The following is a 14,060-nucleotide window of genomic DNA, read 5'->3' as shown; positions in this document are numbered from 1 at the left end:
GAGTTACCATGTGATCCAGCAATTCTACTGCCACGTACATACCCATGAGAAATGGAAACACATCCACTTAAAAATTTGTACATGGATGTTTATAGAAGCATGACTGTAATGGCCAGAAAGTGGAACCCACCCAAATGCCCAACACTTGATAAATGGGGAAGCAAAATGTGGTACAATGAAATATCGTTCAATAGCAAAAAAGAATGAAGTAGTGATACATGCTACTGCATGATGAATGAACCTTGAAAACATAGTGCTAAGAAGCCTGGCACAGAAAAAACAAATATTGTGGGGTTCTATTTATATGAAATGTCTAGAATATGCGAATCCTTAGAGGCAGAAAGTAGGTAAGTGTTGGCCAGGAATGAGGGGAAGAGAGTAAGGAGGGAGGACTATGGAATTTGGTGGTGGGGGGTGGGGTGTTGGGGAGACGACGAGGATCTCTTAAAATTAGATTCTGGTCATATTTGCACCACTCTATTAATACTAAAAGTCATGAATTGTACACTTTAAATAGGTGAATTTTGTGGTATATGAATTATATCAATAAAGTTATTAAAAAGGAAAAGCTATTTCTTCACTAACCAGTAATTACACTTTTAGGAATCTCTCCTAAGGAAATACATTCATTCATTCACTCATTCATTCCTTATGTATTGAGCCACACTGATCTAGTGGGTGTTGTTTTAGGCACTAAGTATACAACAGTGAGCAAGTTAAGTAGCTACAGAAGTCACACCCCCCACCTTATCCACGGTTTCATATGTGCAGTCAGCCACGGTGAGAAGCAGATAATCCACCTTCTGATAAATGGCCAGTAGTAGCCTAATGCTGTGTCACCACACCTGCATCACTCACTTCCCTTCATCTTATCACCTAGATATCTTACCACGTAACCTCACAAGAAGAGGGAGTACAGCATAAGTAGAGATTTTGAGAGAGACAACATTCACATAAATTTTGTACCATATTTGGTTATGATTGTTCTCTTTTATTATTGATTATTGTTGTTAATCTCTTAACTGTGCCGAATAAGTTGAGCTTTATCACAGGTATGTACGTACAGGGGAAAACGTACTATGTATAGGATTCAGTACCGTCCATGATATCAGGCATCCCCTGGGGGTCTTGGAACATATCCATGGCAGATAAGGGTGGATGAGTGTAATCAGATACTATGATCTGAGGATTTGTTTTTTAAGGGATGTTCATAACATTAATTTAGACAGTAATAAAAAGCTGGAAACAAATGGTCCACTGGCAGACAAATTATGGCATATGGTAGAATGTTATGTAGCCATTTAAAATTAAGTTTTCACAGAATAGTCATTGATGTGAGAAAAGGATACAATATAATGTGAAATAAGTAAAATGCTACATGAAATATCATACACCACTCTGAAATCAATATTATTTCTGTAGGTAATGGTGTTGGATTTCGATTTTAGAGCCCACCTTTCTATCCATTATTGTTTCTTTCTTATGTTTCCCTAGATCTTCTAAATCTCTAACAATAAAATATTGTGTCTTTATAATCTTAACATCCGAGTTTCTGTTAACACCAAGCAAAAGCACTGAACCATTGCAGACTGTGCCCTTAGATGCTTGATAATAGGTTTGTTTCCTTCGAGGTTAAGAAAACAAAACTATGAGGGAGATCTAATTTGCTGCTAAATAAAAGCAGAATTTTTCATATTCCAGTAAAATATGGAGTTGTCCAATTTCAGAGAGGAAAGAAAGTATCAATTCTTGGGGCACCTGGGTGGCTCAGTCCGTTAAGCGTCCAACCCTTGATTTTGGCTCAGGTCATGACTTCAGGGTCCTGGGATCAAGCCCTGCCTCGAGCTCCATGCTCACCGGGGAGTCTGCTTAAAGATTCTCTCTCCCCCTCTGCCCTTCCCCTCACTCACATGCTCTCACGTGCATTCTCTGTCAAGTAAATAACTAAATCTTTTTTGTGAAAGTGTCAGCTCTTTATTAGGGGCTGTCACTTTTTTTGTGTGGCATGTGTTCTGTGTACACATTGGTTGAGTTTTGCTTCTTTTTTAAAAAATTTAAATTCACTTAATTAACATATATTGTATTATTTTCAGAGGTGAAGTTCAGTGATTCTTGTCTTATATAATACTCAGTGCTCCTTTCATTACTCAGTTACCCCATCCCTCCCTTCCCCTCCCCTCCCCTCCAGCAACCCTTAGTTTGTTTCCTATAATTAAGAGTCTCTTACGGTTTGTCTCCCTCTCTGATTTTTTCTTGTTTTATTTTTTTCCTCCCTTCCCCTGTGATCCTGTTTTGTTTCTTAAATTCCTTATATCAGTGAGATCATATGATAATTATCTTTCTCTGATTGACTTATTTCACTTAGCATAATACTCTTTAGTTCCATCCACGTCTTTGCAAATGGCAAGATTTCATTTTTTTTGATGGCTGAGTAGTAGTCCATTGTGTATATTTATACCACATCTTTACTTATTCATCTGTTGAAGGACATCTGGGCTCTTTCCATAGTTTGGCCATTGTGGACATTGCTGCCATAACCGTTAGGGTGCAGGTGCCCCTTCAGATCACTACATTTATATCTTTGGGTAAATATCTAGTAGTGCAATTGCTGGATAGCAGGGTAGTGCTATTCTTAACTCTTTTGAGGAATCTCCATACTGTTTTCCAGAGTGGTTGCACCAGCTTACATTCCCACCAGCAGTGTAAGAGGGCCACCCTTTCTCTGCATCTCACCAACATCTGTTGTTTCCTGACTTGTGAATTTTCACCATTCTGAATGAGGTGATAGCTCATTGTGGTTTTGATGTGTGTTTCCCTGATGCCAAGTGATGTTGAGCATTTTTTCATGTGTCTGTTGGCCATTTGTATATCTTCTTTGGAGAAATGTCTGTTCTTCTACCCGTTTCTTGACTGGATTATTTCTTCTTTGGGTGTTGTGATAAGTTCTTTATAGATATTGGATACTAGCCCTTTATCTGATATGCCATTTGCAAATATCTTCTCCTATTCTGTAGGTTGTCTTTTGGTTTTGTTGACTGTTTGCTTTGCTGTGCAAAAGCTTTTTATTTTGATGAAGTTCCAATAGTTCATTTTTGCTTTTGTTTCCCTTGCCTTCATAGATGTATCTAGCAAGAAGTTGCTGCAGCCAACATCAAAGAGGCTTCTGGCTGTGTTCTCTAGGATTTTGATGGATTTTTGTCTCACATTTTAGTCTTTCATCCATTTTAAGTTTATTTTTGTGTATGGTGTAAGAAAGGAGTCCAGTTTCATTCTTCTGCATGTTGCTATCCATTGTCCACCACTTGTTGAAGAGACTTTTTTTCCATTGGATGTTCTTTCCTGCCTTGTTGAAGATTAGTTGACCATAGAGTTGAGGGTCCATTTCTGAGTTCTCTATTCTGTTCCATTCATCTTTGGCTGTTTTTGTGCCAGTACCATGCTGTCTTGGTGATTATAGCTTTACAGAAGAGCTGAAGTCTGGAATTGTGATGCCTCCAGCTGTGGTTTTCTTTTTCAACATTCCTTTGGCTATTTAGGGTCTTTTCTGGTTCCATACAAATTTTAGGAGCTTTGCTTCTCTCTGTATCAGCCTGTCAACAGTTCTACACCAAGAGCAGTCTTTAGTGAGTGCTCATTATGTGCTAGGCATTTTAAAACATTACCACATCTGGTCCTTTTTTTTTTTTTTTTTTTTTTAATTTATGATAGGCACACAGTGAGAGAGAGAGAGGCAGAGACACAGGCAGAGGGAGAAGCAGGCTCCATGCACCGGGAGCCCGACGTGGGATTCGATCCCGGGTCTCCAGGATCGCGCCCTAGACCGAAGGCAGGCGCCAAACCGCTGCGCCACCCAGGGATCCCCCACATCTGGTCCTTATGCCAGGCCCTTATGGCAGCTCCGAAGAAGGTGTAGTCATCCCTCTCTTACAGATGAACGTGTTCTAGCACATGAAGGACCCACAGCTGGTTTATGTCAGAGTCAGCACTCTAGCACAGGTGCCGTTCACATCAGGGCTTGTGTTCTTGACTGCTGCTCTTTGCCACCTGCTCTAGATCCATGAGGTGGAAAGTCAAAGGCCTTGCTCTGGGAGGAGTTGTCAGTCTAATGGAATTAAGCACACACAGAAAATAAAGCAGTATTTGGCACAGTCCTGAAATATTGGAAAAATCAGAAATAACAAAATATGAGAAAAAATACCGTACACAGTAACTGTAAAAGAATTCAGAAGAAAATTGAATGCTACAGACTCCTTTGCCCATTTCCAGAATATATTTATGCCATTGTTTGTTGCTTCTTATACCTCATATTATCTGTTTGTTTCCTCCATAATTAAAGTTACAAAGTTTAAAGTGCTGTGTAATTAAAAGAAAATAAACAGTATGTAAATGATTTAGTTTTGGGGATTTTTTTTTTACTGACTTATGTGAAGCTAGGTGTGTTTCCTGCTTTATTTGTAATTTGAAATGTATCCAGCTAGTGGCCAAAACATATCAGCATGTGGTAGTCTCTTAGTAAAATCCATTTCACCATCTAATCTTTGCTTGTTGCAGGCAACCTGGCTGTATGGCATCCAAATGACAGGTTTGCTCCTGGTCTGCATTCTTCAGTTTTTTAATTCTATGATTCTTGGATCATTGCTTATCAGTTTTAATCTTTCAGTATTAATTGCAAGAAAACTTCAGGTAGGACTTTTTTTTGGTCCTTAAAGCAAACTTTTTTTTTTAATTGTGTGGTTGGTTGGGCCTTATTTTTATACAGCGCAGAAAGGAAGATTTATGACCAAATTCCTACTAAAAAGCACTGAGGACATTATTTAGGTGTTATGTGGGTCGTTTGTTTGTTTGTTTGTTTTTTACATGCATGGTCTAGCATTTCTGTTTTCAAGCTTTCTGATGGGCCATCCCTTTGTTTTGACATCTTTTCTTAGAGATTTAGGAATCTCAGTTCAGGGATTAACCAAAAAAGCTTATTTGAATGCCATCGATATAAAGGTAAAAGAGCAAAAATCTTTAACCTTTGCGTGTGAATCCAAGAGTAAAAAGAACCCATTGCTTGGGGAAATATGTTCATCACAGTGTCCTTCAAGTTGGTGGACACCTTATTACTGATATCACAGCACTGAGCACTGCTCTTTACCCCATCGTTCCATACCATGGTCATTTTTAAGTGACTTAAAATTAACTCTGAGAATTTTGAGAATCCAAATACATACATTTAGAAATAAGGGGACACTTCATAGAGTGTCACATTTGAAAACATTGAAAACATTTGAAAACATTGACCCGATCTTTTGGCTTTATTAAATAATTCAAATTTCTTAAAGTTACATGAGATTTAATTAAGAGTCCATTGTTTTTCTTCATATAATGTCACAGAGCCTGTTTTCTTTCTCATAAGCATATGAGAAACATTTCTCATAAACACTTTTATATCAAGAAGCTGTTTTACTTTCTGCTTTGGGAAGAATAAATCCTTTTTCTTTGGAGGGAGGCTGTCATGGACAAGCTGTCACAAAGATTTTTAAAAACAGGCTTTAGTTGATTATCTAAAACAGTAGTTCTCATTCATCCTTCTAACTTTAATTATAAATAAAAATCATGCATATTTAACTCCTTAGATGATATTTGATAATCTGTAAAGTTATCTAAGGGTTATGAGAAAACTATTATGTATCAAAGAGCACAATTTACCTTCTTTAATACTGACAGCTCTTTTATTTAATTGGGTTATGGCTATGTCTGTGCTATTTGAATTACTGGATCAATGATCACAAGATTTGTTCAGTCCGTGTATCCTGAGTACCTTCTGGCAGACGCCATGCTCTGGTTGCAAAGGTCTTTTAAAAAAAGGAAGACTAGGACAGTTCTCTGGTCTTATGAAGCATATTAAGGAATTCATTTACTATTATATTAGAAATTTACAAATACTAAGACATTGTAACCTCATAGAAATTAGGTTATATTTTCCACATATTTTCTCTGTATGTTGCATGATCTGATATTTTAAATCCTTAAGTAATCTCATTTTAAGTGCTTATAAAATAATCTAAGAATTAAAACTCAACTGTTTTAATTTCTAGAAAAATCTGAAGACTGGAAGCTTCCTTAATAGGCTTGGGAAACTATTGTTACATTTATTTGCAGTTTTGTGTTTGACACTTTTTCTCAACAGCATTATTAAGGTAAGTTAATAAAACAACCCTTAATTTACATTACTACAGAGTGACCAGTTTTACTTGTAACAAGCTCTGCTTTAACTTTGTCTCAATAACAGTTTTCTTGATTTTAATCATGGATTTCTGTTCACTCTTTTTTAAAGGATTTTTACCCATTTATTTGAGAGAGAGAGCATGAGCGGGGTGGGGGTTGGAGCAGAGGGAGAGGGAGAAGCAGACTACCTGCTGAGTATAGAGCCTGACATAGGGCTCAATCCCATGACCGTGAGATCATGACCTGAGCTAAAGGCAGATGCTTAACTGACTGAGCCACCCAGGCGCCCCTGTTCACTCTTTAATATGTTCTAACTTGAACTCACTTTGTGAGTTATTAAACTTTTTAAAAGCTCAACTTTAAAAGCATTAAACAAGTGTTTCTCTAAATTTAAAAATTCTGCTTTTTAGAGAGCATTTTCTTGCACTCTGGTACAAAAAAAAATGACTCTTTTGTTATTGGGTTAAGGTAAATAACGTGGCAGGGCATCTGGCTGGCTCAGTTGGTGGAGCATGCGACTTTTGGTCTCAGTATGGCCCTTTGGAGCTTCATGTTGGACGTGGAGATTACTTATTAAAAAAAAGAGAGATAATAAACTGATTTTACTGTCAGAACCACAGTGATTTATTAAGATGATTTTGCCCCTTCTAGAAGGCTGGTTTCAGAACAGGAGACATCTGCATGTACAAGACAGACTCCTTCTCTTCCATAAGAGAATGGCAGTCCCTCTTCCTGTCTGTTGACTATCAAAGGCTCTCACTCATCCAGCCACATTAAACACTACCACTCCGGGTCCTTGCCACTATGTTCTTAAGCCCCATACAGTTCAGTACTTATCAAAAGCTTATTTGAGCTGAGCGATCAGCATTTCTGAAGGATTGGCTGAAAGATATGCAGTTCATCCATTCCCCCGCTCTAGATATTCAGTGATCTGTGCCTGGATTAAGCCAGTAGAGAGCTGCCTGCCTGGACCATTGATTCTTGACTTCCCAAAGAATAACATCTATTGAATTGTACTTGATGTCTTGCCAACTACATACAATGAGAGGAATTTAAAAAAAAAACCTTCTCTGAGACTCCTGCTGTTTTTACTGTACCCATGGGGAAAATTTCTCTTGAGTCTCAGTTCTAGGAGGGCTAGCATCTCTTTTGAACAACTGGTTTGTTTTAATCTTAGAACTTATGCTTTTATCTCTGTCTGCATTTACTAGTTGAATGTTTTAAGCCCAAATTTGTGGATCATCTCTAGTGAATGTATTTTATGTACTAACCTTACTTCCGGGTTCATCTTCTTTTCTTTTCTATCTTCATTTTCCTTCTGACAGGATTTCTTCACCCATTTATGTTATATGGATTTTTATAAGCTATATATTAAAAATAAAATTATATGAATTAAAATTACAATCACTAATGATAGGCACTGGCATTTGTCAGTTCACCCTGAGGGCCACCATGGGGCCTTTAGTTGTCTTTGTGTGGATAAATCTTCTGTCAGTCGTGCCTGCAGACAGAAACCCCAAAGCCAGACAGGCCCTGTGGGCTCTGTATCTGTTTGAGGTTTCAGATCATCATATTATTGGTTTTCTGATCAAAAAATTTGTACTCTACTGGGGTTCAGCTCTCTCCCTCTGAGACCAAAGAAGCTCACCTTTTATCTATTTTACATGTTAAGTTCAACATGTAAGATATTTTAAAAAATGATTCTGCTTAAAAAAAAGAAAAAAGGAACGGAGAGAGCTTGAAAGTCCCTGTGTTAGAATTCCTCAGTTCTAACAACTATTGAGAATATTTGCTGATTTCATAAACATATGCACACAGTTCAGTGAAACTAGACACTAAATACATGTATTCAATGGGAAATTATCAGGAAACCATGCATAAGGCACTAATAACAATTTTCATTTTCTTCCTCCCTGATAGAAAATTCTTAATCTGAAGTCAGACGAACACATATTTAAATTTCTGAAGGCAAAATTTGGGTTTGGAGCAACAAGGTATGACCGAATTTAAAATTTGCTTTTTTATATTAATTCTACAGGGACTTTAAAACTTAAGTTGTCATTATGCCTTCAACTATTAATTCCAAGCTGATTTTGAGGGAAAATTTGTGGTGTACTTGTCTTGTACTGAATTTAATACTTGGCTTTGTTTTCATTTGTTCCCTAGAGATTTTGATGCAAATCTGTATCTGTGTGAAGAAGCATTTGGCCTCTTACCTTTTAATACATTCGGAAGGCTTTCAGATACTCTCCTTTTTTATGCTTACATATTTGTTCTATGCATCACAGTGATAGCAGCCTTAGCGGTTGCCTTCCATAACCTCAGGTACGGCATGTTCCAGAAACCTATCCCATGCTTAATGAACTTGGTCTGTGTTGCAGAAAAACTACAAGGTTGAAATTCAAAATATCACACACAAATAGGGTAGTATTGTCCAGCTCAAGGGAGGGGATTGTAATCAGATTAGAGTGGACTACACACTCAGTAATTAAGGATCGACCAGCTAAGGGACAGCAGACAGCAGGCAATGCAGTAAAAACAGGTCTGGGAACTCTGTCCTCTTCGAGCCAGTTCCGCCTTATGCTTATTATGGAATGAGGATACTCAGAGGACTTCCTCTATGGGGTTTTGTGAGAAACACGAAAGTTCAAACAATAGTACTTAGAATGGTACCTCACTTCTAGAATATTTTGTAGATTTTAGTTGTCATTAACTGGTATTATTACTGACTCATAGTCTCCATTTTGTTCTCAGTATTAGTTTCCCATTCTTTTTCTCCTTTTCATCTAGCTGCCTTTTTTTATTGCTCGTGAAATATTGAGAGTTAACTATTGTTTGTTTTGTTGTGTCTCGTTAAGGGGCTTATAAAGTTGGAGTGGACCATAACTATTAGCATGCACCAAAGTCTTCAGTAATAATTGACTATGTCTAAAAAACCTCACATGTCTACTAATCTGCTAAAAGAAAGAGCACAGGAGTATAAAGACTTTTTTTAAAGCTTGTAGAATACCTACCTACAAAGCCGATGGAGGTTTCTGCATTTACTATCCATGTTAAATTGAAAGAAAATTAAGTGTAAGAAATTGAAGCTACTGTCATTTGTGAAAACTTAATGAAGCTCAGAAGGAAGCCCTTTTCTCTGTAGTTATCTTGCCAATTAAGGTGCTGGTGAGCTGTGATTCGCAGCCACCAGAGAGCTGTGCTGGGAAAGGGCATTAAAATGAGTCCAGATCAGTTGAGATGTTTTATGATTATTAAGAGTGAAGCCACATTGAACCATGAAAATATTTCATTGACTATAAACTATTTTAGTATCTTTCAGAAGTGTTCTTAGCCCGATATCTAGCCCAAGATAAAATTTAGCCCTGTGAAAATAGATGGAAATTATTCTAGACAGTGTAATTTAATATTATTCCAGACACGCCAAGTGTCGACAGGACTCTAGACTGCATGCAAAGCAGGAAGTTCAGTTGGCCTGCAGTATTTTGTGAAAATGTCTGCCATGCTCAATGTGAATCTATGAGCTGTCTCTGCAAGCTGACTTGGTGTATGATTGTAGGTAAAGATTTTAGGGATCCCTGGGTGGCGCAGTGGTTTAGCGCCTGCCTTTGGCCTGGGGCGCGATCCTGGAGACCCAGGATCGAATCCCACGTCAGGCTCCCGGTGCATGGAGCCTGCTTCTCCCTCTGCCTGTGTCTCTGCCTCTCTCTCTCTCTCTCTCTCTCTCTCTGTGACTAAATAATAAATAAATAAAAATTAAAAAAAAAAAAATTTTAGAGCATCCTCATCTACCAGGTAGGGGTATTGGAACCTTATTAGAAGAAAAGCATTACATTAATTAAAGTAATTTAAGATTTATAGTATCTTATTTTTAATTAGCTTTTAAATAATTTGAAGGATATTTTATCAGTGCCAAGTACTTGAAGTATTTCTACCATTTTAGTACTAGGAAGGATGATACTATTATGTTTATGCAACACATCTGCATTAGTGTGAAGAATAGGATTGCAAGGGGATTAACTCATGGGCTTTGTATTTATGGGATTAATCAGAGCTTTCCAGCTTGGTCGGGGAGATGGGGAGAGGTGTTGCGAAATTCTCTTAGGTATCAAGGGAAGATGAGAACATATGTTCTCTTTGTCTAGAGCAATCTTTTAGTAGCAGCATAGAAGCCAGAGTTTGGGTTGTAATATATAACATCTAAGTAAAGATTATTACCAGTGGTGAAAATTACCCTAGAATATCAGTTTAATTTTCATGTGAATCTAGGGTGATGAAAGAATTTCTAGGAAAGAAGAGTTCTCTAGTTACATGGAACCATCATACATATTCCAAGTCTATGGGATTTTATGAAGGGTAAGTGAGGCCTCTGTAAAAGGTATTGTTTTTATCTTAAATTGATAGCCCTTCTTGCTCTCTCCTCACTCCCTTGACAACAAATGGTACAACATCCAAACCCACTTGCCCATTTTAGCATCTCTAAAGTTCAGACAACCAGATAGGACAGTATGCACTTCCCCAGTGTGATGCAATTTAGAGTACAGCATATCCCCCATACAGTGTTCTTGCCAGAATAAATGAACTTGACTCTAATAATTAACCTCTAGATCTAATTACAAGTTTATAAGGAGCATGGGAATAGAGAAATGTATTAAACACCGCCACAGGGAGACAATCAGCCAAATCCAGAAGGTGGGAGTAGTTAAAGGACAAATGATATGTTTCCTTCAGCCAGTAAACGGCCTCCAAGTGGAGGATACTTTTATTGATTGAAAATAATTTAAAGAGATGTTGATGTAATGCAGTGTGAAAGCTGTGGGTCCTAATTCAAAGAAACCCTGAAAAAAAAAAAAAACAATGGCAACGGAAAATGGAGCAAGAATTGGGTGTTAAGTGATAAGGAATTGTTTATTTTATGGGTCTACTTTTAATATAGCCACGTTTGATTTAAAACATCATGTTAGACATCTTTAATGAGGTATTGTTTGGTTAAAATGTGATCATTTGTTCATAAAGGAAGTGAATTCCACATTTATGGATTCATTTTTATTTTTTTCTTATTTGTAAAAACTTGTAAAATGCTAGTAACTCATGAAGTATCTTTAAAGATACCTTGCAGTTTAAGTGATTCCAAAAGAATTTTTTCTATTTTCCTGTAACTTAAAGGGTTGAACATTCTAAATTTTTACTTAAAATGAAATTGGTTGAAGTTTAGTTATTAATGCATTAAGTTATAACAGTTTTATCCTCACGAATTCAGAATTGAGTGATGCTGATTCATTTTATCTTAGAGCAATAACACATTTCTAAATCACGAAGGCGTAAGTTTCTGTTATCTCTAAAAAAGATTTAACTAACTTGAAGTTATGTATCCAGCTCTAATTTTGTATGTGTGCTATTTTATTCAGTGACTCCAAAAGCCAGCAATCCACGGGTCAGACGGGAAAGTGCACGATCATCCTGAAACCAGAAACTGCCTACAACCTAATACATACCATTCTGTTTGGATTCCTGGCATTGAGTACAATGAGGTATTTTGCTTTATCTGTTTGCTTAAGTCTTTTATTCGACCACCCTTTCTTTATCTGACATATTTTTGCAATGTGGTTTGGAAACTAACACTCTTCTTCATTGATAATTATGCTTCCCATAAAAATGTCCTTATTTAGCATCTTCTCCAGTACAAAATATTATTAATAACCAGTTTTTTCCCCCTAATTACCAACATTCCTCTCTTTTTACTTATATGATTTTCTCGAAAGGCAATAATATTCATAACTAACCCTTTGGCAGATGGTTCCTGCACAGCTTTAGTCAGATTTTCCTATCACAGACGGTACAGCTGTGTCGCATGTCACACTGCAGTCTGTCCGCAGCTGGCACTTGTCGAACTTCGCCTGTCTCTGTTCTTACAGAATGAAGTACCTCTGGACGTCGCACATGTGTGTCTTCGCGTCGTTTGGTTTATGCAGCCCTGAAATATGGGAATTACTTCTGAAGTCAATCCATCTTTATAAACCAAAGAGGGTCAGTGCTGTCCCTTTGCCATTTCACTTTTATTGCTAAGAGTTTTAGGATTTCTTTCATACCAATTCTTGTTGTTTTCAGTAGTTGCCTGATGAAACAGAAACTAAAGTTTGAAGCTGAAAATAAATAACGGACACATTATGATTTTTTTTTTTTTTAATTTTGAACAGTGATCGTGAGCAGGGGAAGGGGGAGGTGCAGAGGGAGAGGGAGAGAGAGAAACTCCAACAGGCTCCATGGCCAGCAACAGAGCTAGAGGTGGGGCTCGGTCTCAGAACCCTGAATCATGACCTGAACCAAAATCAAGTGCCCTGACACATGATTTTATAAGGAGTTATTTTTAAAATAATTTTACTATTAATTTTATTTCTAAATCCTTTATTTTTAACCAGACCATAAGTTAGATATGCTCATTATACTGAATTTAGAAATACTGTAAAGCACACCAGGAAAAATTAAAAATCACCAATAACCCCACAGTTATCCAGACTTATCACTATTATAAGTTATACCTAGAACAAATATTAATAAGTGCATGGTTATGATTAATAGGCTGTAAATGCAGTTTTGAGTTGTTCTCCCGTGTAATTTCACAAGGTGGCAACATGATAGAAGCTGTGAGTATCTCATGAGTGATTGGGACCCAACCCTTACATTGACTTAGATGGTGGGCAAGTTGGAGAATTGGGCTCTATTAAAGTACATTTCTGTTGTTTTAAAAAGAAAAAAGTCATATGTTTACAAAGCAACACTGTAAGGCAAAAATACCTGTGATCTAAATAATGTCTTTCTTATATAGATATGTATAATGCGATATTCAGTACCGATATTAATACTGCTGTATCTGTGCTATAAGGTAAGACTGATTTTCCTCATTCTTGCCATCATTAATTTAGCAGAATAATTGCTTTGATTCATTGTATTCTGTGTGTTATTGGCAAATAGAATGGTTTGCTGAGGTCACAGACATCTCCTTCGCTTCTCATGAAGGCATTTGGCACTGACAGGAAAACAATCTGTTTCCCAAATAGAATTTAACAAGTAAAAACATTATAGCAAAAAGAACCAGTTTAATTTTTCTAATTAATTTTGGTTTTGACTTAACTATTCAGCTAATGCAAATTTTGAAAATAAAGGTATTTTCTGACCTATATTGAAATGAATAAAGCAGAAAAATAATTTACCCCCGTTACCTGTTTTATAGAGTAAGAGATACCGAAATGCATCTTACTTTAACCTGCATGTTTTATTAGATGCTTACGATCATCTTTGTAAGAGCCTGGGCGTATGTAAATATGTACAGTCCCAGATTAGCCTCTTAGCCTTCCTTGTTAGCTGTCCTTCAGTTTCAATAGGAAATTGTGAAATTCTTCATATTCTCAGTTGACTGCTTTCTGAAATAGCTTTAACTGTGTGCTTCAGTTCTGAGAATCTTCTGTAAGAGACAGGGAGTCGCCAGTCAGGCTGACTGTTTGGTGACCCTTTTGTCATGTCTTTGAGATTTAGAGGCTCGAATCTGTACCTGGGCAGGGAGCCCAGACTTTGCTATACAACTGAGCTTTCACCCTCTCTTTTTAAAGAATCTGACATATTTTTCTAAGTTTAGGGTTTTCTTACTTTCATACTCTACTGTGTCCAGCCCCTCATTTGGGCGGAGGCTACAAGGAGGAGGGGGTCCCCCATAGAGAGGCCCAGCTAGAGCAGTGCTCAGCTTCTGGTTTTATTTGCTTAGCCCTTCACGTAAGATTTTATCTGAAGCCAAGGTTTTAGGCTAAAAGTCATGTTTGGTAATATGGGATGATTCTATTGTAAATATTTCCAAA

The 14,060-nt window shown here is 37.2% G+C and overlaps 1 protein-coding gene across 8 annotated transcripts in view; it reads left to right on the top strand.

The window, feature by feature from the left end:
* The window catches only part of DPY19L3 (dpy-19 like C-mannosyltransferase 3), a 69,555-nt gene that overhangs the window by 37,654 nt on the left and 17,841 nt on the right, over positions 1-14,060 (top strand). For all 8 annotated transcript variants that reach the window (XM_072782789.1, XM_072782779.1, XM_072782788.1 and 5 more), the window contains 7 exons: positions 4,552-4,683; positions 6,081-6,182; positions 8,131-8,204; positions 8,377-8,535; positions 11,619-11,741; positions 12,126-12,237; positions 13,037-13,093. In XM_072782789.1, coding sequence (XP_072638890.1) covers positions 4,552-4,683; positions 6,081-6,182; positions 8,131-8,204; positions 8,377-8,535; positions 11,619-11,741; positions 12,126-12,237; positions 13,037-13,093 — 759 coding nt within the window. The remainder of the gene's footprint in view (positions 1-4,551; positions 4,684-6,080; positions 6,183-8,130; positions 8,205-8,376; positions 8,536-11,618; positions 11,742-12,125; positions 12,238-13,036; positions 13,094-14,060) is intronic.

This window comes from Canis lupus, chromosome 1 (assembly GCF_048164855.1).
Source record: "Canis lupus baileyi chromosome 1, mCanLup2.hap1, whole genome shotgun sequence".
Lineage (NCBI taxonomy): Eukaryota > Metazoa > Chordata > Mammalia > Carnivora > Canidae > Canis > Canis lupus.
This window is presented reverse-complemented; position numbering and strand designations above follow the sequence as displayed.